This window comes from Tachypleus tridentatus, chromosome 10 (genome assembly GCF_004210375.1).
Source record: "Tachypleus tridentatus isolate NWPU-2018 chromosome 10, ASM421037v1, whole genome shotgun sequence".
Taxonomy (NCBI): Eukaryota; Metazoa; Arthropoda; class Merostomata; order Xiphosura; family Limulidae; genus Tachypleus; species Tachypleus tridentatus.
This window is the reverse complement of record NC_134834.1, coordinates 47,980,098-48,007,998: the sequence shown is the minus strand read 5'-3', so window position 1 is coordinate 48,007,998 and position 27,901 is coordinate 47,980,098. Positions and strand designations below refer to the sequence as shown.

The 27,901-nt window shown below is 33.5% G+C and overlaps 1 protein-coding gene across 1 annotated transcript in view; it reads left to right on the top strand.

Moving 5' to 3' along the window:
• LOC143228057 (orexin/Hypocretin receptor type 1-like) overlaps positions 1–27,341 on the top strand; it is a 63,613-nt gene extending 36,272 nt beyond the window's left edge. Inside the window, exons 3-6 of the mRNA XM_076459396.1 lie at positions 18,467–18,869; positions 23,094–23,259; positions 24,153–24,265; positions 26,722–27,341. Of these exons, the coding sequence (XP_076315511.1) occupies positions 18,467–18,869; positions 23,094–23,259; positions 24,153–24,265; positions 26,722–26,885 (846 nt within the window). The 3' untranslated portion in view covers positions 26,886–27,341. The remainder of the gene's footprint in view (positions 1–18,466; positions 18,870–23,093; positions 23,260–24,152; positions 24,266–26,721) is intronic.
• Positions 27,342–27,901: the final 560 nt, after the last annotated feature.

Genomic DNA, 27,901 nt, shown 5'->3' with positions numbered 1-27,901 from the left:
AATTATAAATAATTATCTGGAATTTCATGGATAAACTAAAACAACACTGACTTACAATTGGACTTCATAAAATAAAAATAAGCTTGTTATTGTGAAATGGGAGTAACTTTATATGAAAGGCTATATTAATTACCAGAAATACCAAAATAATGTAGGCTTTTGCAGAATGTAACAACAATGATAAGTACGATAACTAAAATAATTAAAATGAACTAATGTAACTAAACGAACACATAGTTGAAGCAGTATTACTCAGTATTTTTAATTATTGGAAAGGATTAGATATCAATGCACGTGAGAAAGCTTATGACGGCAATGAAAACTAGCTTTAAATCAAACAAAAACAATTTTAAATCAGATAATAACAGATTAAAAAGCGTTACATCTGTATACCCTAAACCTACAACAATCTCGTTAACAAAGTCTTGTAACAAGTGAAAGCTCATTTTTTCATTACAGAGTTCGATTGTAAAAGCTATTACAGTTATTAATATAAGTGAACAAACCACAAACTGATTAGTAGCTAGCGACATATGTCGACTTTTTTCTTTAATCATTAAAACACGTCACTTATCGGAGATTAATGCAAAAATCGACGCATTAGGCATTATTGGTTGTTATGCTACTAGCCGATTCGCCCCCCCGCTAGTAAGTCTCCGGACTTACAACGCTAAAATCAGGGGTTCGATTCCTCTCAGTGGGCTAAGCAGATAACCCTTTGTGGCTTTGCTATAAGAAAAACACAAACACACACAAATTAGCCGATTCGCTGCTTTATCAATGTTGATTGACTAAACTGAGGGTCTTTATAGCCTCTGAAAATCTCGAAAATGTAAATTTTTTTTGCTCATAAAAAATCTTCGCGTTGTTATATGAGAGATTTGAAATTTGCGTCGGCTATACTTTCCCTGGCTCATCCTTACATGCTGCTTATTTCTGATAAGCAGATAGCCAATTGTGTGGCTTTTTGCTTAAATACGAAGAACAAAAATAAAGAAATAATAATAATTTTTAAATAAACAATGTATATTTTACAGATTTATTTCAACATTCTGAGTCCCCCACTAAAATCAGGGGTTCGATACCCCTCGGTAGACACAGCAGATATCCCGATGTGGCTTCGCGTAAGATAAACATACAACATTTTCAGAATAAATATTTCTTTATGTGCAAGAGAGACCGCTTCATCTCAGTTGAGATGCCCTAACCATGTCGGGCGCTTGTTCTCTTCTTCTTTGTTGTAGGTATTTGGGTATATTGAATTTTTAAATACTCAGGAGGGTCAGGTACACAGGACCTCTTCCTCTTGACTTGGAACCTGAAGGGTGCGAGTTCGAATATCCGCCACACAAAACGTGTTCGACCTTCTAGCTGTGCGAACGTTATATAAGACGGTCTATTCCGTTATTCGTATTGCTCAAATAACAGCTCAAAAATTGACGGTGGGTAGTGATGACTAACTGCCCTTCCCTTGGTTTTTCTCTGTTGAATTAAGTACGGCTAACGCAGGTAGCCCACGTGTAGCTTTGCACAAGATTCAGAACAAACCACAGACGTATTTGTAGCTAGCCAAGCTTGTTGAATTTTATTTAATCATTAAAAGGACGTCACTTCTAGAAGATTAATGAAAAATCGACGCGCTAAGCATTTTAAGTCTTCTGAAACCATGTTCGGTTTACAAAAGAGTCAGTTCAAAAGAAAAGACGACCTGAACGCTTTGCTCTCGTCAACACACCCACTACCTGTAAATATTTGAGTTTCAAAATGCTTCTGGTAGGTGCTGTTGGTATAATAAACGACTTTCATAATAAACTACTTAATGGATGTAACGTCAGCAATATTAAAAATGTTTCTGAAAACATGTTTAGCTTGTGCATTAACGTCAGCACATAATGAACGATTCTAGTAGCATGCCTAATAAAATATCAACGTATTTAAATAACGCGTAAGCATTATTTTAAAATTTCCATCAAAAATCTTATTTTGTACATTATGTCAGCATATAATGAATAATTATTGTAACAAGTCAAGCATGAAGAGAAATTTAGAACATGAAATATCTAACTCATATAATGACGGTTTTGATAATAGTTCTATTTTCTACATGTCGGCATATAACGAACGTTTATTGTAACAAACATATTTGTGGAACGAACTAAATGACTTATTAGAAATTCAAACCTCGGATCTTCTGATTTTAAAAACTACGCCATTTATGCCCAATAGTTAAGAACTAAAACAAGCGTTTCTTTATTATGTATCTCACCAGAATTAGATGAATCTGTGAAAATTAGTTGTTCAGTTGCTAATATCTGATGCTATATTAATATAAAAGTAATCAAATGCATTTTGGAAATAAGTATTATGTAGGGATGGCAATGCGAAAAATACAAAAACAAAGTAGAAATAATAAACAAACCATACAAAAAATCCCAACATAACTAACCAAAAATATCTGTATATATATACATATGTATATATGTATATATAACGAAATGGTAAGTTCCTTTCATTTCCATGATTTAAGGCTTGAATTAAAATATTTAAACTGAATAATGCTATAAAGTCTTACAATGGCTAATTTCCATACGCTTGTAACATTGACTCAATGGCTGCTTATGTATGGATTTTTGTAAGGTTTTATATGCTTGTCCCTACCTTGCTTCCATACCTTTTAACATTGCCACCCACACATCATACTTAATTTTATCAATTTTTTTTCGTTACTTGTTTCCCTTCATTTTTTAAACTAACAATATTAATGAATAGCAGCAGGGTCGTAGATTTTTTACACCCGATGGGGGGGATGCTTTTTGCAACCACTTATGTGGACTGCTCAATTTTCAAACTGGTAATCTCTGATTACGTGAACCTGAAAGCTGTAAACATGCAGTCACAGAGTAATCTTGTTGCCACGATACTTCAAGGTTTCCATGTAGGTTTGTATAAGTGAGGTGTTGTGAACAGTTTTCAAAATGTTGACAGAATAAAGACAGATGTGTTACAAATTAACTGCCACATGAATTTATTCCTGCACATTACACAGTATAAAAGATGGCCATTATACTTGACAAGGTTACTAATAACTTTCATTGCATGAATTACGTTTTCAAATATTAATAAAATTAGTAATTACCCTTGATGAGTTTATATCTACTGAAAAACTGTTCATGTTGTTTGATAAAAATAATTAAAATGTCTTTGCGAACTCTTGAAAATTACACATCAATACAGTGTAACACATAATTATTCATACTTTTCATTGAAGTAAGATTCATTTAGTCTACATGTTTCCAAACGTAGACCTCCTTTGTGATGATCTGTTTATGAATTCTTTCATAAGCTTTTCTATATTTATCTTCTCGACCTCATGCTTGTGAGTGTAACAAACTGCCACATGGTTGAGGCGGCACTGAGACATAGTTGACCTTAACCACATCTTCAACCGTCTCAATACGGAAAAGCTGCGTTCACAATCGCAGCTGGATACTGGACATACAAGCAAAATTTTCATGAGAAGAAACACTTCACGAAACATCTGCTGGCTTGTTTCATGCATTTTACAGTAAGCATCCTTCGCACCTTTTAGAGACACTGCTTTTGTTGTTCCTTTGAACATTGGCAACTGAAACTCAAGCCGTTATGCAGAGATTTCTGGATATAAGTTTATAACCGAGTTGTCAATCTTGCCAGATGTGATCACGTTTTCAAGTGCCAGATATTGCCTCAAGTCATTGTTGTCTGCATTGAATCTAGTAGTCAGATGTTCTATGATTGTGTCCACAAATTCAAAATATTGGCTTCTGTAGTAATCTCTAGCTGTTGCACAATGGTGTGCTGAGCCATCACCTGTGATCCTTCTGAGGGGTCTGCGAATGCGTGGTAGTTCAATAGGCACCAGATCTAGGAAAGTTACCTTTTTCTCAGCTTCATCAAATATCTTGTATTTTTTCTCTGTTCGCAATACCCGCAATTGCTCAACTGCCATTGCAGATGCTTCAATCATGCCAGATATTGTCGCTGATTTTGCTTGGAATGCACGGATTAGTTCCTCTAATGCAGCTAATGGATGCTGAGCCATTAACAATCCTAAAACTCTTTCCTTTGTCAAATCTGTCCAGCAGACCTCGTGCTTTCACTGCTACATCTGATTTTTTATTTGCTAATTCAGACAAAGAATCAACAATGTTACTGTAGTGATCATTAGCACATGTAATTGCAGATAGGCGGCACAACCAGCGTGTTGGACACAGTGGGCGGATGTATTTAACTGGACCATTCTGGCTGTCTGACGATACAATATTTTCAAAGATTGTCTTGTATTTGCCGGACTTCTGAAGCAAGACACCAAGTTCATGTACCCACTGGATAGAATCTCGAACACATTCACAAGCTTCAACTGCATGTGTGCCTTGTGTGCTTCGCAGTGAAAAAGTAAAGCTGACGGTTGTTTCTCTATTATTTTTGCCTGGCATCCACTGTACGCACCATTCATGTTAGCGGCTCTATCATAAGTTTGTGCTCTTAATCTTGTCAGTGGTAAATTGAGTCTAGTCAGTACATCAAGTATAGTCGAGGATATTGTTTCACCAGTTTTATTGGAAACGCTGTACAAACCAAGAAATGTCTCATGGACGTCAAGGTTCTCATCTACGTATCGTACACATATTGCTTCCTGTTCGGCATATATAACATCTTGAGTCCCATCAACCATTAATGCAAAGATTTTACTTTGATGCACTTCGTGTGCTATGTTCCTCAGTATTTGATGGCTGAACATCTCCATTATTTCATTCTGCTCCTGGGGTGATGTGAATGTGGTTTTCTTTGACAAGTAGGCCATCAACTCAGGATCTTCCTCTTCCAGGAGCTTCATTAACTGCAGGAAGTTCCCCTCAATATCAGTATGTCTACATAATGCTAAACCTTGACGCAGTAAGAAACGTAAACTTCTGAATATTTTGGCTAGACTTCTTTTGCATTCTTCCTGCTGCTTCTTTTTTCAATCATGTAGCTGGATAGTCACTGGAGTTACATCAAGTGAACCTTCTGGAGATATAGCGAATCTGTGCTGAGAGGAGGATTGGTGTTCGTTGAATTTCTGTTTTGCCTTTTTCCAGTTGCAAAAAACGGTGAATATGGCCTCTCCAATTTCCCTGTAAAAAGGCCTCTATTTTCCGCCTTGGCACAATGAAAGCATATGACTTTTTGAGTCTGATTGTCGAAGTGCAGCCATGGGAACTCATCAAACCATTTGCCTTGGAAGTTGATATTTTGAGATTTTGCTTTCTGTCGTGGTATTAGTTGTGTGTCTGTATGATATGGCTTTCCACACTATAGCTGTGGAATGTCAGATTTTAAGTTACTGCACAAACTTGTTTCACAACAATCTGGTAGTTCATGATGTGCAATAGTTGCACAAGCATTTTCAGACTCGTCCTCTGATGAACATGTTATTTCCTCTGTATGGCATATTTCTATTCCTTTGCTTGAGGTTGTTGAATTATCTACATCTGCATTCTCACTTGTAGTATTGGTAACTGGCTTGCAGAACTGTCTAATATCGGAAAGTTTCAGACGCTTGCTTGTCATAATTGGAATCTGTTTCCCAGATGACTCAACAGGCTAAAATACAGTCTTCATTGAAAAACTCTAACGTACAACGAACGAAGATAGAACAGAATGGAAATTGGGCTGAACTGTACAATGTATTTAAGTCGAACGCGCAAACCTCACAGTGACTACCAAGCCGACTGACCGTCTGGGCATCGCTGGGACAATAATGTGTGCTAGTTACAACACAAGTAATAGCAAGTTTCTCAAAAAAACTTAAACAATCACAAATATATTATATTTCTGTTAAAGCTCATCAAAAGGCAAATACGTTGTGATATAATGTCTATAAGCATGTCTATTAAATAAAAACAACTAAACAAAAACTAGCAATACAATTCGAGTAGAGGCTTCAGGCCGTTGAAATCGTTCCTTTTGTGTTCAAATTACACAAGGAAATACAATATTTTTACTATCTATGATAAGAGAATGTATTGTTTTTTTACTATAAAGCACCAGCACTTTATTAGAGGGCGGTGATAATTTGAAATTTCATGGATGAATGAGGGCCACAAACACAGGTCTAATAAGCCCTGTTGTAAAATCGAGGCTCAGACTAAAGAGAGCAGAGAGGGGTGATGTAGGGCGCGTCTGGATCTGAGCGGCCCGAACATGTAGTTAACTGTACACTAAACGTACGCTATGATCAGCGGCTTCGGCAGCTAAGAAGAGTAAGGCGTTCGACAATAAAACCGGCTAGACATGCATAAGAACAAATGGCGTAGGAAAACCGCACAATATACACATAAGATTGATGCAGCTACAAGCTACAAATGGCCTGCCAGATCTAGATCACAGGAGTTTACACTTGGGAGTAATATTTTCGAATTTCATGTTCTGTTCAATCTGTTGTGATAAAAATTTTACTTAATCTTACACTACTTACAAGACGTAGGTAGATTCTGTGATAATACTTGCAAGCCTTGCATGTATACTTAGGCCTACTGACTGATACTTACGAACTATCGCTTGGATCGAAAAGCTTAGAAGCACGCCTATATTAAAGATGTACATTTCGGCTACTGAAAAAGCCTGCATCTAGGCCCAATTATGTAATTCGATTGGTAAGAACAAGGAAATCACAAGAACAAATACACAATTTGTAGGCCTGTGATGCAATAAAATAATTCAACAGACCAAACTCTAGGGGGGATGATTGTATGCATCATACCCCCACCTAAAATGAAGGAGGGATGTATTCTACCCATCCCCCTAGGATCTACGCCCCTGAATTATAGCAGTCGCTATAAAGGCAACAGTTTTATCCTGCTGTAACGAGTTGTCTTGATGGTAATCATGTGTTGAAGCTACTAAAACGCTGAACTGCTTCTGCACACCTCCAAGTTAAAATGCAACATTTAGCGTGTAAGTCATTGTGACAACTTTAAATATTAGCTAGATAGTCCTTCTGAATCAGAATCAAAAAAATCAACAGAACATTGGACTGTTATTCTATTCGCCGATTTTCTACTTTAGCAATGTTTATTGGCTAAATTGAAGGTCTTAATAACTTTTGAAAATTTCGAAGACGCAAAGTAGATGTTTATAAAAGTTTCTTAGATTGTAATAAAAGAGGTTTGAGATTTGCGTCGGCCATTTTTTACCAGCCCATCCTTTCATGCCAAGCACTGCTCTGCGTGGTAATTACAATACATAATAAGAAACCAGTAAAGCATTGTTGAAAATTATTAGATCGTTTTGTAGAAATATTATTTCTATACTAAGATCGGAATAAATGAGTAGATATGTTTGTAACAATTAGATTCTTTGCTAAATGTTTGGCTGTATTGAAGGCCTCAAATAATAAAAAAAAAATAGTGCTTATATTTCAATAAGCACTTTCGTCCATTGGTAAATATTTTATGTAACAACAGTTTAGAAGAAGTAGTGAGTAAAACTATTTCCAGGAATTTGGCCATATCATTTAATATGTTACTATGTATCAGTTATTCCGAAACAAAACCTGCAAAAATAATTTGAAGAGTTAAATCTTTTGATAATTATTCTGCTAATATTTTGATTATTTGATGCATCTCTATGTTATAGAAGTAAGGGAAAATGAATAAAACTACTGCGAACAATTAGTTTCTACTGTATTAGAAGATTTAGAATTATTGAATATACGTATTGAAAGTTAAAACAACTCCATTGCGATATTTCATAGGCTCAAAATAAAATAGGAAAACCTTCACAAAGGATTCGATATTTTGGTGAGTGTTCCACTAGATTACGGAGTTTATATTTTTTATATTTAATCGTTCACCACAGGTGATGATCTCGTGTATTGATCAAAGAGCTCCTTGATACTGGTTTACACACCGCTAATCTTGATTCTGAAATGGATAAATCAAGATCAATATCAAAAAACAATACCATCTCCAATCTATGTGATTTTCATCCCAAAATCTAAAATTGTTGATTGCTGCTACGAGTTTGTGTATTTCTTTAACGATATCTATATTTCTCTAGAAGTAGTATTTTGGTGTGTTCAGTTTTTTGTTTAAGAAATTATGATATAAGACTCAAATGGTGTTTATTCCAGTACAATCATTTAAAGCTTAATTTATAAAATGACAACTATTGAGAATATTCTCTAAATGTAAATTTATTAAGCATGTAATTGTATATTCTACTATTCTTCCATAGTAACATCCACGTGAATTCAGGTGGCGATATTTTTGTCCACAAATTTTCATATTCTTACTTATCATGAAATTTATACTATGTATTTCAACGGTGTATAAATTACGTTTCTTTGTTTATTTCTTAAGCACAAAACAACACAGTGAGCTATCTGTGCTGTCCCCACCACGGGCATCGAAACCAATTTTTAGCATCATAAGCCTCCTTACTTACCGCTGAGTTAAAATGAGGGTCATAATTTATGTTTGTTTGTTTTTTATTTCGCGCAAAGCTACTTGAGAGCTATCTGCGCTAGCCTTCCCTAATTTAGCAGTGTTAGACAAGAAGAAAGGCAGCTAGTCATCACCACCCACCGCCCACTCTTGGGCTACTCTTTTACCAACGAATATTGGGATTGACCGTCACATTTTAAAGCCCCCCATGGCTGAAAGGGCGAGCATGTTTGGTGCGATCGAGATTCGAACCTGCGATCCTCGAATTACGAGTCGAACGCCTCAACACGCTTGGCCATGCCGGGCCACAAAACATCGTACCAGAGCGTCATAATTTATGTATCAATCCATTAACATACTATTGGTACAGAATGTGTCTTTACACATTTGTAATATATTACATTGAAAGCGATTAGCTGTTGTTAGAAAACGTGGTTTCCTTTATTGGGATAACTAATATTGGCGAAAGCTACAAAGGTCATGACTTGTACACATCTATAAATAATTATAATGTTAATGAGCCAAAGTGTTCTTGCTAAAGTGTTCTTTTTTACAACTATAAACATTATCAGATTCAACAAGCATCCCATTAGTGTCAAATCTTACTCAAGCATACTATTTTACATCATTACTCACTATCTGAAAACTTAAGTGCAATTAAGAATATAATAACATTCTTTAGTGAACAAGCTACGGTTGCGATACATATTTTGTATAATATTTTTTTTCATTTAGATTATAAAACAACATTTTACTAAGCCTAAAGTATATGAGACGAATGTCTTTCATCAGACAAGTTTGTCAGCAGAGAGGGCTGTAAAGAATTTTATATTTATGATTAGTATAATAATGCAAATGTTATTGAAAATTAAAAACACTTTGATATGTTTGTAAGGTAAATCAAGGATTCTTGTTTTATATCCTATTAAATTAGCAAGTCGTTTAATTTTAATTTTAACTTCTTGCAGAAAATTGTTAGTATGAGACTTTCTTTGAAATATCTTTAAAATAGACGTTTGGAAAATCAAATATTTTTTTTATTTTGTAGTTTGCATTGTATAATTAAGTGCCTATGATATTGTATTACAAAAATGAATTATCTTTGGCAATATAAAACCTGGCTAATTTAATTGCTGTCCTGACATTTGGAATCATAACTTCATCAGAATCACTATACTTACGGTTTGAAATGAAATATTGCTTACTGATTTGTGCAGTACAGTGATTAGAAACAAGATACGTTTCATGAAGAATGCAGTAATTTATTTCCATATTTTTGAAAAGTTAATCACAATGACAGTTGCTCTGTTGCTACATTGTTTACAACTTAAAAGGGAAGTTTCATAGCTCCAATGAAATTTAACATATAATCGCTATAGGTTTGAAGAGACACGTAAAATCATAAACATTTAGATTCATGAAATATATATATATATATACAAAGTCTTAGTTTGTCATTTCATATATTTGTTGCAAAACTTCTATTCACAGATTTTTATATATATCAACAGGTGATGAAAATTGAAATATTTACTGAAAAGTCAAGTAGGAAAGAAAGGGTAAAGTAGCTTTAAAAAGGCAGCATAATTTATAAAAAAAAAGTTACTTAAATTTGGTTAGTCTCGACCATAAACTGACGTGATGTAATCTTAACAGACACATGTTTTCATTTTATATATATTAAAATGTTTTGTTCTTCTGCCTCTTTAAGAAATTGCCTTCTTTGTATATTGTCTATTTATTATACATGTGCAGAAAGTGTCTTATTCTAATATCAAGTATAAAATAATCTATTTCCTTCTGTACGTTTCTCTTAGATAAATCAAATTATCCTGTTGGTTAAATAGTAAAATAGAAAACAAAGTCGAGAGGGTAATGGTTGTGTAGCAATCATTATGAAATATTTTCATAATGTGGATATAACTGTTATCCAACTTTATTGTTTTCTTACACCACTTTTATTTGGAACAATAACTTGTGAATATACTAGAACTAGCTATGATTCAGCGTTAAACATTGGGTTTTTATAATGGTGCAATTCTGGATTCAATACCTGTGGATGGCACAACACATGTAGCCCATTCTACAGTTTTGCTTTTAACAAAAAATAAAAGAAAGAAATTATAAGCAAGGAGTTATCAACTTTTCATTTTTTTTTTTATAATGCGCAAGCAATTTATTTGATTAAGGCTGTATTGTGTGTGTTTTTTTATAGCAAAGCCACATCGGACTATCTGCTCAGCCCACCGAGGGGAATCGAACCCCTGATTTTAGCGTTGTAAATCCGGAGACATACCGCTGTACTAGCGGGTAGCGATTAAGCCTGTAAAAGAAATGTTATAGCTCATAGATAACCCATAATCCAAGTAAGATAAAAAGGCTAATGTTATATTTAATAGTCTTTATTTTTTCTGTTTGTTTAGTCAGTTTGGGCTAATATACATTAGTATAAAGAAAACTCCATAACAAGTAGAAACTACACATCAGAATATGTTTGCTCGTTTTGATTTTCGCGCAAAGCTACAGTTACGACAGAAAGTGTTCGTACCCCTGCGTCGTGAGTAGTTTTTTCCTCATAACATAAACAGTATCATGATTAGGGTAAATAATAAATATATTATGCACCCATCTAACTAAATTTTTATGTAAATTGAACGACAAACAAACTGTTTATAAACAAATAACTAAACATAGAAGGGGCAAAAAGTGTTCGTGTGTGTACTTTAATGGTCAGTTGTGTGGCCCTTCAGGCGAATTACTTGGCGCAATCTCTCTTCATAGCCCTCCATGATCGTTTGACAGTACTCGACTGGTATTTTCTTCCATTCTTCTTTACAAAAGGCCTCCAACTATTGCAAGTTTTTCGGATGACGCTGATGAACCCTGGTCTTCAACTCATGCCAAACGTTTTCAATTGGGTTGAAATCGGGTGACTGCGATGGCCACTCCAGAACGCTTATATGGTTCCTATGCAACCAGGACTGCACATATTTCGATGTGTGCTTAGGGTCATTGTCGTGCTGGAAGATCCAACGACGCCCAAGCCGCAAGTTCCGAGCATCATGCTTGATATAACTGCCTAATATATCAACGTACTTTTTTTTCATGATTCCGTTGACGCGGTGAAGGCTGCCTACACCAGAAGAGCTGAAGGAACCCCATAGCATGATCGAGCCACCTCCGTGTTTAACTGTAGGGACGGTGTTCTTTGGAAGGTGTTCCCTCTTCTTACGGAAAATATAGCGAACATCATTGTGGCCGAAAAGCTCGATTTTAGTCTCGTCTGACCACAGAATACTCTTCCAATAGGTAAAGGGTATATCTACATGCTTTCTTGCATACCTCAATTGTGCTTCTAAATGAACAGACTTTAAATATGGAGTTTTACGAGGACGGCATGCTTTGAACCCAGAAGAGCATAACATGTTCGTAACTGTAGAGGTGCTTACTTCAACCCCAGTTTCCCTTACCAATTTTTATATTTCATTACGTGTTAAACGAGGGTTCTTACTAACCTCCCTCTTGGTTCAGTCTGGAATTTTGGTGGGGCTTCCGGAACGAGGGAGGTAAGTAGTTGATCCTGTAAGCATAAACTTGGCAATTATGCTTTGAACAGTAGATTTCGGCACATTAAGTTGTTTAGCAATACCGGAAAGAAACACATGAGATTTGTATTTTACAATAATTCAGTTTTTTAAATCACTGGACAGTTGTTTCCTGTTCGCCATGATGACCAAGCAGATAATGACGGAAACGGCGCTAAATTGCCGAAATACATTTTGTGCTAACTAAATTCCAATAATTATGAACCCAGTGTCTAGTTCTGAAATGGTATAATGTAGTTTATTCGCCAAACTAAACAAATGTTTTACGGGAATATCAGTTTTTTTCACACGTTCTGAAATGTACGAACACTTTCTGCCCCTCCTATGTTTAGTTATTTTTTAATAAACAGTTTATTTGTCTTTTAATTTACATAAAACTCTAGGCAGATGTGTGTTAGTATAATATTTATAATATATTGTGCGTCTATTAGCCTAATTGTGATGCTTTTTAAGTTATGAGCAAAAAATTACTCGGGACGCAGGGGTATAAACACTTTCTGTCGTAACTGTAAATGAGGGTTATCTGGGAAGTCAGCTAGTCATCACTACCCGCTTCCAACTCTTAGGCTACTATTTTACCAACGAATAGTGGGATTGACCTTCACTTAATAACGCCCCACGGCTGAAAGGGCAAGCATGCCGGGTTTTAGAATAGAAGCAAGACAAAGAAAATTAGAATTTTTGGCACAGAAAACTACAAACAAATTTTGACTTGTAAACTTGGAAAGTGGGATAATACTAGAGTTCCACGATAAGAAACTCAAAACAACAAAAAATAATAATTTTAAATCAATTATAATAATAGATTTTACTTAAAGCTCAACGTTTAAAATTATTAGAAAACATTCAGTGATAGTAAAACAATAGAAACTTGGAAGTATATTAAAGTAAAGAACAATGTTCTGAGACACACTGAAAGGTAATATATTTAATAGAAATTTTAGCCCACTAGCTTTGGCAATGCAGCTTCTTACATCGGGCCTAGTATTATCGAAACTATTCAGTTAACGCTTACAATAAATATTTTGTCTTTCGTTGTGTCAAAAACGGTGTTTTTGTATTTTACTCTTAATATGATTGCTCTATGTGCCTCATAAAATTACAAAACTTGACATCACTGAAGAACGCAATGTAACATTCAAATCTGATTCTAAAGCAACAAAGCCTAAAATTTAGAATTAATAAGCAGTTAAGAGCTAAATATAGCAGAGAAAAATATGTATATAAATATCTTCTCTTTAACCATTTACCTCCAAATTAGGAAATATTAGCGTAAGTAGCCTTAGGAGCATTTTAAACAAAATTTGACACTTCCGCTTCTACTCTTACCAACGAAAATTGGGACTGAACGTTACATAATAACGCCCAAAGTACTAAAAACGCGAGAACATATTTGGTAATGAAATTTGAGCCCGCCACCAACATTTTGCGAGTCTAACGCCCTAAGCACAGAGCCACCAAAATAATTTAGAAATCTTAATCTTCAAAAATTGTTATTATTGACCTATGAGCCTAACGTAATAAAGGATGTTGAAGTAAAAAAAAGTCGTTAATTTTTTTTTTGTTTCCTAACACTAATGTCATAAGAAGCGCAAGGAACCAACTTTAATAGAAAAAGGTTGAAATATTTGTTATTTGTTTGAATTTTGCACAAAGCTACACGAGAGCTACCTGCGCTAGCCGTCCCTAATTTGATAGTGTAACACTAGAGTGAAGGTAGCTAGTCATCACCACCCATCCTTAAGTCTTGGGCTACTCTTTTACCGACGAATAGTGGGATTGACCGAGACCTTATAACGTCCTCATGGCTGAAAAAGGGAGGGTGTTTAGTGTGGTTGGGATTCGAATCCACGACCCTCAGATTTCAAGTCAAGTGCCTTAAACACCTGGCCGTGCCGGTCCGTTTGTTATTGGAAGTTTATAATTAAAAATCTTGTATTGTCGGGAACAGGAAGAGTTTCGTTTTTCGTTTAAGAACTTATTTAGATGGAAAACATTTCTATAAATAAAATAGTTATTATTTCTGAGCTTTATTTAATATATTTTTGTATAAAATAGGGAAAACTTCTGTGTTCTGATCAATAATAAAATAATAGTTAGAACCATCTCATCGCTGTAGTTTGTTTTAATCACATGAAGTTTTCTAGTTAACTTAGATTCTAAGAATAAAAGAAAAGCTTAATGATCTGCACTGTCATGAAAGTTTTTAAAATGATAAATTCTCTTGCGTATAACCGAGTGTGTCGTTACTACAATAAATAATGAAGAATTCATTATTCCTAAATGGTTTAATCAATGTTTTCGATCTTTACAGATTCATCAATCTTGATATAAACAACATCAAGGGCGTCGCTTGGACAGCCACTTTGTTTATTATCGTGGACTAGGTTCCTGTTCGTATGTTTGTTTGTAACTGTTTATTTAGCATATATAATCAGAAAGAGCACAACACTTCTTGATAATCCATGTCCTTAGGTCTGCATTGTTGGCTATGCAACTTTCTCAGGGATACAAACCTGTCATTTATAAAGTTGTGCTGACTGTATTAATAATCAATCGATAAAGCTCACCACAAAGTAAAACCGCGGCATAATTTGGTAAGAAAATAAAATATCAAATGTCCATCAACCTTAAGATACATTGCCAAACCTTCTTACCATGTGTATTGTGCCCGGTACGGCCTAGTGGTTAGGGACACTCAACTCACAATCTTAGGGTCAAGGGTTTGAATCATACTCACATTTTTCAGCCTTTGGGACATTATATTGTTGTGGTCAATCCCAATAATTGTCAGAAAGAAAGTAACCCAACAGTTGGCGGTGAGTGGTTATAATCAGCTGCTAAATTGTGGACGGCAAGCGCAAATAGCCTTCGTGTAGCTTTGCACGAAATTCCAAACAAACTATATGTATCATTTTGGAATATTAACTATCTTGAATATTAACGTTAACATCTGTTTTCCTTTCTGGTTATTTTTTGCTTCTGTTTGATAGAAACTTTAAAATGAAGTTGAATAAAAAATCCACTTTTCAGTTTCATGTGCTATTTGTCTTTGCTTTTCGTAAGAATGTTCACCGATTCACAGGATGACAAGTCTTTTAACTTGACCTTTGTAATCAAAGGAAAGTACTTTTACTGCTAAGTTTGGTTATTTAGTTGAGGTACTGAAATAATGTCCTGTTGAGTAGCTACTAACACTAAAGAGAAGAATTGAAACTCTTTGAGGCCTAATGAGAGAAAAATAATAAATACATCTCTATTTAGACAAGATTTTTATCAAATATGTTCAACCTAATATGTATCACTATTTATTTTAAACTTCGTTTGTTTTCACTTAATCTAATTGTTTAAAGTCAACAAGACTGTAGGTTAATGGATTTAACGTTTTAGAAACATCCGTTAAAAATCAGTCCCAATTTTTAATCAATTATGTCATACGAAAAACTGTGCGGGAAACAAAACAAAAAGAAACACAAAAGTTTGTAAATGAATTATTGTAAAATTTGGACGAACGAAAGGATGATCCTCTTATGTAGGTAATTATATCTCGAAATGTTCCTCGTTTATTACTGTGCTTGAAATTATTGCATTCTGAGCAAAAAATACGCTGTACAATACTCAGTTTTTAGCTTACGTAAGTAACAAAACACAAAACAGAAAGCCTAAACGAATTTAACTAAATTATACTGAAACAGAGGTAAGTGTAATAAAAGCATGCACTTTAATCACATCAATCACGAATGTTTAAACGCAATGAACTTTGTACCTAACATGAATAGTTTTTTAACTTGAACTTCATTAAACTGAAGGCATTGTTTTAAAATCAAACTGTAATAAATGCAAAAACTTGGATAAGGAAACATAACTTCATTTCTTTCTGCATACACGTTTCTACATTTACAAAAAGTCTTAAACTTTGATGATGAATGTCATTGTTGTTGTTTTATTTATTTAAATACCTATTTTAAGAAGTTATATCAAATAGTTATTTTGTTCGTTCTAGTTTTCTTCTAAGATAAAATGACATTGTGATGAATGTGTAATGAAAGTAGTGGCTATAACAATTATAATTTTATACGGTATGGTATTCGAAACTGAAAGTAACAGTTCGTTCGCTATCTGAGGATAAGAAAATATATTTTGTGTTACCTTAGTTACTCGTACACGAACTATCACTTTTATAATGTGTTGTAATCATTTATCACGACAACAAAATCCGTAAAGTAAGTTTCCGTATAAAATTATATAAATATACATATATATGGATATTTAGGTTTGTTTCTTTAAGAATTTTCATATCAATTATAATAATATATCCCAATAATAAACCAGGTGATAATTATGTTTCAGAAGAATATAATAGCCGATTAATACCTTTTGTGTTTTAATCTAACGTTAGCGAGCGAATATATATAATTGTTTTTAAAAACACAAACAAACGTTTTCTCGTTTTGTCCTAAGAGATGCTATAATAATGAATTTGGATTTGTTTGAAAGTTGTTTGGTGGTTTTAGGATACACAGCTCACGTATAGTAACGAATTTTGGTCCTAGTTCATGTGGGATTATATCCTTTAATGATACGTTCTACACTTAAGTTTCTTTCCTAGGTTTTGTCAAACGTACGAGTTGTAAAAAATACTTCGTACTTTTATTTTTTTAATTGAGTTATTTTTGCTTAAATGGAAGAGAAAGGTTAAAGATGCCATAATCAATCTTCTCGGATGAAAAAAAAAAAGTCAAAAGTCGTAACAAGTACTTTGTACCTTTTTACATTTATTTTTGCTTTGATGGAATTGAAGGGTTAAAGATACCGCAATCAATCTTCTTGGATGAAAAAAATCGAAGTCTTTAATTGGGTTTTTCAACATGAAAGTCTTTCTTCAGATACTTAGATCATTTGCGTACTTGTTGATCCTATTCATGCACGGGTGTTCACGTGGATTTATCTTAATCATCTCATTCAAACGTTGTTTATGCACGTGAACACCCGTACATGATATGGGCCAATAATTGCAAATTTCAGTATCATCTCTGAGCAGAGACACGTACTACATGAAACCGGTTAAAAGGTTATATTAATTTCAATACAAATGTATATTTCTTCATTTATATTAAAGTATAAATAAAGAACTGGGTAGGTATTGGCTAAATCATTTTGTACGATATCTGAAGTTATTTCTTAAAGAACCTGTAATATATATTTTCATTCAGGAGATATTCAAGAACTGCATGGCGTCTTTACAGAATAATATATATATATATATCATTTAATAACTTGTTTGTTAGAAATTATCAGACACTCCTTGCTTTTTTATTGTTTTGTGGGTTTTTATAAGCAAAACTATTCATATTACTTACATATTTATACAACTCTTTCTGTGCATACTGATCAGGACATCGATGGTGTGCTGAATACGTTATTTTGGTTCTCTAGTTTTTCAGTTTTACGTAGACGTTATATTAAAAGAAGAAACTTACCAGTTAGGCTAATCTTTCCAACTTAATTAAAAAGTAGCAACATAAAAATTCATACACATAATATTCAAAATATGACGTCCAACACTGTCAAGTTGTGTACCTAACAATAATTCCTTACTTTAAAAACTTAAAAATTTGTCTAAAAAAATCGATACACACAAACAACTGGAAAACCGATTTAATATCATCTTGATTAGGTTTGTGTATGATTAGCCCACTGAAGCTTGGCATGACTGAATATATATTTGCATTATGATCCATTTTGTAATACAGATTATTGTATGAATAGTGAGTGATACCGTGTAATTGTTTGTTTGTTTTTGAATTTAGCAGTGTGAGACCAGAGAGGAGGCAGATAGTCATCACCACCTACCGTCAACTCTTGGGCTACTCTTTACAGTAGGATTGACCATCACATTATAACGCCCCAACGGCTTAAAGATCGAGCATGTTTGGTGTGCAGGGATTCGAACCCGCGACCCTTAGCTTACGAGTCGAGCACCCTAACCACCTGGCCATGCCGGGCCTACCGTGTAATGTTTACAAGTTACCAAGTTTTTCATCACACGTAATCAAATATTTTGTAAAATGCACTTTCGCTTTGGTGGGTCCCCCGCTAGTACAGCGGTAAGTCTACGGATTTACAACGCTAAAATCAAGGGTTCGATTCTTCTCGGTGGGCTCAGCAGATAGCTCGATGTGACTTTGCCATAAGAAAACACACACAAACACACGCTCTGGTGGATAGCAAAATCACAGAAAAGAAACAGTAAAGTGTTATTTATTTGGTGTAAGGTGAAAACGTAAGCTAAATATAAACATATGTGTAAGTTAGTATTCGACATGGCTCGTGGAAAAAATATACCTATCCATGATTAACTGTATCCTTCTTAAGTAAATCTGTTCTTTCCAGGGTGTGTCCGTTTCTGTTTCAGTCCTAACCCTGACTTTCATTTCTCTGGATCGCTGGTACGCCATCTGCTTTCCTCTTCGATTTAAAAGTACCACAGCACGTGCCAAGACCGTAATCTTACTTATCTGGATCGGCTCTTTTCTTCTGGTGCTACCGGACGTCATTGTACTTGAAACCCGACCTAATCCAAACCTTCACATTGAAACTCACTACTTAATGGATTGCACGTATACATGGGACCAGTTCTACACCCGCATTTACCAACTGTACATCGTGGCTACTCTTTATGTAGCACCTTTTCTGCTCATGACCGTGACCTATTTCCAAATTGCTCGAGTGCTGTGGGACAAGAATATACCTGGGTCCGCTGAGGCAGAAGTAACTCGTCGACAGAGTCGATCAGGTACCTTAGTACATATTACAAAGGTTTCTGTTTGTTTATTTGTTTGTTTTAAATTTTGCGCAAAGCTACACGAGGGCTACCTGCGCTAGTTGTCCCTAAATGAGCAGCGTAAGACTAGAGGGAAGGCAACTAGTCATCACCACTCAATTTCAACGCTTGGGCTACTCTTTTACCAACAAACAGTGGGATTCTCCGTCACATTATAATGCCCCCACGGCTGAAAGGGCGAGTATGTTTGGTGCGACGAAGATTCGAACCCGCGACCCTCGGATTACGAGTCGAACGCTTTAACCCACCTGACCATATCGGGCCTAGAAGTTTCTGTATGGTGAGAAAGGAGGCGTGTTATAACATTTTGAGTATTTTCTTACATCAACAAATACTTTCTAGATACTTAAATGGGATACTTACTATCAGTGAAAATATATAGGAAATGGTTTTGCTTTTCAAAGAAGTTGATAAATTTGTCTGCATTGTTCTGAACCTTGTGTTGCATTAACAGAGCCTAAACATCTAACTTTTTACAATGCATCAATAAAACCCTAAGATCCTTAAGTACTTTCAACAATATAGAAAAGTAATTAAAAACAACCACTTTTCCTACCACTTGCCATTCGAAAATAATTAAACTATGAAATGAAAAATAATACATTCCTATAATGATAATGGTTGTCAAAGTTCTTTTAGATTAGAGAGAGAAAAATACCAATGAGTTTGTAGTTTCAGCGGATACTCGCCAATATATTTAAACTTCATGAGTGGGTTTTAATTGATATCTGTCAAAAATATAAGCAAAGAGAAGTAAAAATAAATATCAACGAGTTGAAATGATTTGTGTTGTCTTCTCCGTCCATGTGCCATAGTTTCAGAGATTTTTCATTTCTTAAACGAATATGACGCGAAAAGAACGTTTCCGAGATGTCAGGTTTAAGTCTTCGGCGTTAACTTTCCTTCTGATTCTTTTCTTAAAACCATAAACCTGACAACTCCATCCTATGCAGACAAGAAGCAATTTCTGTCTTAGGTTAATTTCGCACGTACAGCACGAAGAATAAGCGTCACATGTTACATTTTATAATAAGCTTAGGAGAATTTATAGTTTTCTCTTAGTGCCTCGCAATAAAGATGGGCATTTAATGGTTCAGTAAAATAAGAATACAGTGTTCCTGAAAATGCAAATATGTAATGCTCTTATATAGTCTAAGACTAAGTTGATTTCTTAATTGAAATACATCTGGTTTGGAATATTTAGAGTTGTTTACGATAACTGTATGGATATTCTACCCGACAGTGAATTAGCCGAAAAGGAAGAAATCTGTCAGTGAAATAACATCATAGTATCGTAATAAAAGACATCGGAAGAACTCAGACGGTTCAACTTATCGTTAATCTTAATAAAAACAACATAATTATTTGAAACTTAACGCTAGATTTGTTTTAAGTAATTTACATTAACGTAGCTCATTAGCTTCACAGCATACAAAGTAAAGTATGTGTTAAAACAATGTGAATTAAATTTAAGTGTAAAAACATGTCTCTTTTATTTATGGCATATTATGAAAATGGGATGACGAAATATTCTTCCATATTTCCGTGTTTATAACAGCACTAATTTCTTTCAACTTTTACGTTATATCTTATGCAGATTAGAAATATAACGTTAAGAATAGTTTACAGTCGCTTTAATTGTTTATAACAGAACGACTTTAAAAGAATTTTCATTTTATTTCATTTTAACACTTTTCTCAAGCAAAAGGAAATTAATGTATTTTAGGTCTTTCCAGTTAATCAGCCGAGCGCTGTCCCAGACAAGGTACGAATAAAGAAACGAATAATTGTTAAACACAGGGATAATAGAATGAGCTAGTAAAAAATCATACAAGTAACGAAATGGATAAATAGTTTATCCTCAAAGCTGGATCCTGAATGACCCCTGTGTTTCAAAGACCTATCTTGCTAACTTATCTTACCTTACCTATACGTTATCTTTGTCATTTCTAGCGTAAACGTTCGAAAATATGTTTAAGGTATCAGCTAAGACATGATGTTGTTACATGACGTGCACTTACCTTCATATGTTAACATTAAGATAATTATTGTGCATTATTTATGAATACCTTTGGATGATTGAGATTATTGCTAATTTTTCACCCATAATCCTTCATCATTAACATGTTTTTACATTTCTATGGGCTGTTTAACTATGTGCACAAAGTTTAAATATTATTTTATCATCTATAATTTCACTTCTATATAATTGTAATCTCGATACCTGCAGGCCTTACTTTTATGTACACTCTTCTTACTAATAATATTATTTTGTGTACAGGATCATGCGTAACTTATAGTTAACGTACATAGATTCTGAATCCTATGATTCAACATCACGATCTTTTGCCGTACAAATGTTTTCCGTGTTTTGGGGTCATTAGTATGTTGTAAGAATGGCAAACAAATTCTGCTCTTTAAAGAAATGAAACCAAGAGTTGAAGATACACTGTGTTGACAAGTTGTCTTCCCTCTGGTCTATCAATTTGAAATTAAGGACAAGTACGAGCAGAAAGATCTTCTGTATCTTTTCACAAACTTCCAAAATAAATATATAAAACAGATAAATTGTAGATTTAATCTAGTTTTATTTTTTTATTCTTTGTTTCTGGGAACTAAGTTTCTAACAACACTTTTGATATATCTACCAACAATATATCAATATGTCACAGCTAAACGTGTAGAGTTACTGTAGGACTTGCATCTTCCCTTCTAAAGTTGTAGACAATTGCTTTTCTTGTCCCTGTAAAGATAGCTCTGTACACTCAGTCATATTATAGTTAGAAAATTTATGTAATTTAATTATTAGAAGACTTTTCTGGTGACCGAAGAGCCAAAATTATTATGTCAAAGACCTCTTGTGAAATCATCAAACAACGCACAACCTGTGGTGTAGAGAATTTCATTTCAGTTTTTACCACCTTAAATATCCACCATACAAAGTTGACACTTAAAATCAACTCTTAAATTAACTTATGAAAAAATATGTATATACATATATATTTATATAACTAGAGAGGACCAGATTAAGCAAATCAATATTTGTATGTTTTACATATCCTATAAGAATGTTTTGAATATGCCAATGAAGAGATGCGTCACCACAGATTTAATATGTATAACATGATTATCATATTATATATATATATAGTTCATGGTAAATTCTAGACCATTCGACAATACAATGTGCTATGTCCTTAAATGGATGAATATGCTAACACAAGTTTAAAAAAACGGCAATGAACAACACAGAAACAAATAAAAACTCAATATTGATATATTACCTCAGAATAAAACAAAACTGTGAGAAGTAGTAAAGCCTAGATAGTACGAACAGATGATGTTTCCTACTTGTGGTAGGAACGACCCGAGATAAACAGAACTTGCGATCACTAAATACATGAATTTATTATCCACTAGAACACTAAGACTATTTTAGACAATAAGTATTATAACAATTATTATATTAAGAAAACGTGAAACTAGTAAAATTATAAAAAATTTAAAAAATAAAAAGTCGGGATAAAAATACAGGGTTCCTTCCTATTTATTTGATCTCAGTACCTTCACAAGACAAAAACATTTCGGCGCAGCTTATGCAATCACTAAGGTATTTCATTACGTTATCTGATAATAAATATATAATAGATAATATATGATGATAGGTAAAATCATATATTTCTTTATAAATAAAAAATATACATTGTGTTGTCTACAATTAAATTGTAAACGTTGTTTGAATATATTTCTCTGCAGTGCCGTAATCTGAAATATCGATATATCAAGGGTTAATTCGGTGTGAATTAGTTAAAACTGTAAGGAAAATTTGATAGTTTGGTATGTTATAAATGCGCGCGTGCAGACTTAAAAACTCTGGCATATGTCCAGGAAAGTCGGAAAATATATTAGAAGAAAATTGCTTCCCCGTTTTGTTTTGGCTAACTATATGAAGCTTTGTGTAGCACACCATTATTATTTTTTAAATAGACTTAAGTGCTCAAGCTTGTAATTTCAACATCAATAACGTAAACGTAACAAATAGATAAACAGACAGAACACGTGAATATTTTGACACGTAATTGACTTAGCGATAACTAATCATAAAATAAAATACTCTTTAGCAATTGTATATCTGGTACTTGAAGCTCTAATGTCTCTCTTCTATTTCGGTGCCAGTTACACTAAATCAGTCCTGCAGAAACGGAAAGTTACGCATCTGTTCTGTGAATCCCAGCTGTGAAGGCCAAATCCAATCCAGACAGAAAGCCGCTAAGATGCTCATCGCTGTGGTAGTGATTTTTGGTATCTGTTACCTTCCGGTGCACCTAATCAACACTCTCAGGTTAGTCGAGTTTAACATAAACAAGAGTTGAAATGCAAAAGAGACAATACAGTCAAATACAAATAAGTCAATACAACAAGAAATCTCAACTCTAACATTTTTAACACAAGAAAAATGTTTCTTGCTTCAACTATTCATCAAGCAAAACGTTTATAAGTTAAGTGATTCACTTGCACTTTAAATAACGATATGACACAATTTACCTACGTTAAATCTCTTACAAGAAAAAATTTATTCCACGCAAAAGATAGTTTAAGTTGAAAAATGAAAAACAGCCTCTACAAACCTTGAACGTATATAACACATAAGACTTAAAATATTGGTAAAAAAGAATAATTATTTGACTATTAATAATACAAATAAAATGCTTATGTCTATCAGTCGACAAGTTTTGTGTTTTTTTGTACATTCAACAAAAAGATATTTGATTAAAAGTGATATAATTGTTCAACATTAATTAGATTCATAAAATATATTATTAAGTTATAATTAAAAAGTTATTATTCTCCTAACTTATATAAAATAAATAATGCAATTCATTTAAGTTTGATTGGATGTTTACACGGGTGTAAATATTTAGTTACAGATAACTTTTTACAGATAATTTTTAGGACGTTTTATTTTTTATCACTTTTGTGAGTTGCAGTTTGCTTTAAAGCACGTATCTGTTTATGTATTCGTCGATATGCCATTTCCTCGTCCAATAGGTCCGTATGAAAAATCTGAAACGAGTTCACTAGATAACCTCTATACAATTAGTACATGTGTTAAGAAAATAAACTGAATCCATTTTAAAACCATCAATTTATCATCAATCCCTTGTGAATGGAATAAAAATAACTATGGAAGAGGAAATGGAACGCATTGATATATTTGGAATTTCTGATTCATAGGTACACTATAGGATTACCCCAGACGCATGCCACCTCTGTAGTATCTCTCCTCTCTCATTGGTTGTGTTACGCCAACAGCGCCACCAATCCTATTATTTATAATTTCATGAGTGGTAGGTAGAAAATTAATTTTGTTTCTAATAACTTGAATTAAATAGTTTCGTATTTCTTTGTTTTAATACATTTACTAAGTTTTGTATAATTAGTCAGTTTTTACTACAGAAACTTTACCCATGCAACATGAAAACTATGTCATGAAAAAACATTAAGCAGCAAGCCACACTAAAATAACTTATAAGATAATGGTTAAATAAATGCTGGTATTAGCTACATCCCTGGTGGCAACAGGCTTTATTAGATGATCTAGTACATTTGATATAACTGAATTTCAAGAAATCTACTCTTTCTCCATTTTTCTCTCCATAAGTGTATTATAATATCTATATTAGTTTGGAAATAATGTGTAACACATCGCAAGTTAGATAGTTTCAAAATATTTTGAAGATACTTCAAAAATGTAAAATCAGCAAGCACACATTAGCCGAGCTTCACAAGAACAGTTTGCATTGTCTCAGCAGGTAGAAGTAGTAGCCCTACGGGCGGTATGATTTGTTCATGGTGAATGGTCGACCATTCAACACTATATCCTCCTACAGTTAACTGATGGCTGAATGAAAACTTCAGAGCTATTAATGAGGAAGCGTGTTCGTTAGACGATGTAGAGGTAAAAAAAACGTAACAGTATGAGAGCCTTCGATGATCTCCACGAAAGCGGAAACAGTCACTCGGTAAATTTAGGATGTCCTGGTGATTACCACATTAACATTATAATGCGATTAGCACCACTTTTGTCCTAAATAATTGCTGCTATTCTGCGAAGCATGATTTCAGTTAGGTTCTAAAAAGTCTCTGGTACAGTTCGTCACCATTATGAATTCAATATTTTAACTAGTTACTGATGAATAGAAAGCGGTTGTCTAACCTTACGAAGTAATCCCTGTCGGCTGTTTTATAGGGTAAACATACATTCAAACTACACGTGAAACGTTCGTTCTTTATGGTTGACAGCATTAGCCTACCAGATTAAAAAATTGACAGGGTAACCAGAAATCTTCTCGATTATTTTGGTACTTTACATTTTGATGTTCGTGGTGCGCCCAGGCATTTAAAGGTGAATGCGCTCTACAACTAGGACCAGTGGTCAAATTACGCAATGCAATTCACATCATATCAGCCACTAAATTTTTTCAAAGTTACTCCAACATATTCTCTATCAAACTGTTTAACTAACTTATTTCAGATCTAAATTACACAGGTAGTTCTTGTCACTGTATAAAATCAACGACCAGTCATAACAAATGCAGAGCTAGCAGTTTTTACGTTAAGCAGATCAGAGCAAGTCATTAAATGGAATCCCATATCCTTTGAACATTTCAGTTCTCTCATATTATTCACGTCCCTCAGCAGCACAATGGTATGTCTGCAGACTCTGAAACCTGATTTTCAATATATTCTTGGTGGGAGAAAACAGTTAGTCCAATGTGTAAGTTTGTGCTTAACTTTGAAAAAGAGAATGCTGCAAAAACTGTATATGGTTCTATATTATACATTATCACACTGAATGCAGTAATATCACTCAATTCTAAAAACTAAACTTTTGTAAGGACTTGTAGCTCATCATAATTTTGTTTTCAAGTTATTGATATCATAAAAGATATTCATATGCAATTGATCAAACATGAACAAATTTTCAACGATTTTACTTATTGATTTTTATGTTCCCCTCATCATATAATCTCGCCTCTCTAGCATCTACGTAATTTACAAATTGTTGACATCTTAAATGTACTTAGATACCATTAACTTAATACAAGTGCGTCCACAACTCGTATAAGTTCAGTTATAAGTTTTAGAAGTATTTTGTTTTCAAATGTTTATATAAACACAATACTTGACAAAAATGACACCCTAAGTTGTTACCATATTTTCACTTTTATAAAAATTGTATGCAAAGATGTTTACCCAAATAATTACAAAAGTAACAGCACAATAAATATATTTCTGCTACAGGTGATTAATCAACTCAAAATATGTTTTTTTTTATAAAAGTGAGCATATTTTACGTTTACGTTTAACAGTTAGCATATTTAACTTTAATATAGCTTAAGTTACACTTAATTGTTTTGTGTCTAACGTAACTTACAGTAACCATGGCCAATCGTCATGAAATGTGACAAAGAGCGTTCTGTGGTTTAACTGTACATTTTGTAATATAACAACGACAACCACTGTCTTTATTTAATTCTATAAAAACGTTGTAGTTTTTTTTATATTTTAAGTCTATGAAGTTATATGCACCGCTAGTTTCTTTTTAATATGAGAAAAAGTGTAAAATGTTATAAGAATTTTTAATATAAAACACGAACAAATTTAGATGAAATCAATGTAAAATAAATTATATTCAGATTGAACATAGTAAGAATTTTTCCGTGTTTTGATTATAACCCTAATTAATTTTTTATTTATATTGAAAAAATGAACTCTGCGTTCCTCGTCTCTTTTTTTTCAGCAAAATTCCGAAAAGAATTCAAAAACACATTCAAGTGTAAGTGTATGGGCCATAGTTACAGAGGGCGTTCCAGAGGTACAGCTAATACCTACAATTCTAGATACACAAGTTCGAAGACCCAGTGTGAAAACATTCACTTGAATTCCATGCGCCGATTTACCTAAAAATTTTATATTTATCAGAGGGACAAGACGATGAAATAAGTGTTTCCTGAAAGAAAGGGAAGTCGTTTTGGAAATACACTTAATACACTAGTTAAATAGTACTGTCCTATCATACTAAATATTCTAAATGTTCCCAGCTTTCCTCTTTACGCACTTATTATGTTTTTTCTATTTTCTCTGGCAATTTGTGTTTATTCTTAATCATTATTCAATTATATTTGCATTCCTGAGTAATTACAGAGAACGCCCATGTGACCAATTTATATGATATCAATCACACAATAAGAATTTCATAAAAAAGTCAAATAATTGATAAAAAAACGAACAATGAATCACAATGCTTGATACCATAAGTAAATTCAAAACTTAAAAGCAAATTTTGAATACTTAGGACACATATTTATGGTATGATTATTTCTGTTTGAGAAACTCTAGCTTCTTCCTGTAAGTGAACAAATAAAGGCATTTGTTTTTTTTTTCTATCCATTTATAATTTATATAAATGGCCATTTCGCGTGCGCAAAAGTAGTTTTATAGTTGATGTAACTTTTCTTTGTAGCATTGCTTAAGTTTTTTAAGCACAAAAACAGTGTTGAAATAAATCAGTTGATATTAACATTTAGCCACATTAAAACAATATCTTATAGTTCATTTTACGGTAGATTAATTTCAAAATTTCACTGTCATTATTAAAATCCAGTTCTTAAAGCAATTTTAAGATTAATTAATCAAAACAAAACTTTCGGAAAGTAACGTATACTAAATCTTGCAAAATGTTTTGTCACTTCTGTATGATTTTCCTTTTAATTGCAGTCTAACAAGTTTCCGCTGAAAACTGATTACACGTATTACTCAGAAACAGTTTCAACGTGTGAGAAAGAATTATGAAACGTACAAATTGCTATAATAGATGAAATGCATCAGTTATTATACAAATTAACATGATCGCATCCTTCACTCAATACATAACCAGTACGCTTTAGAAGTAAAAAAATATAAATATAAAACAAACTTAA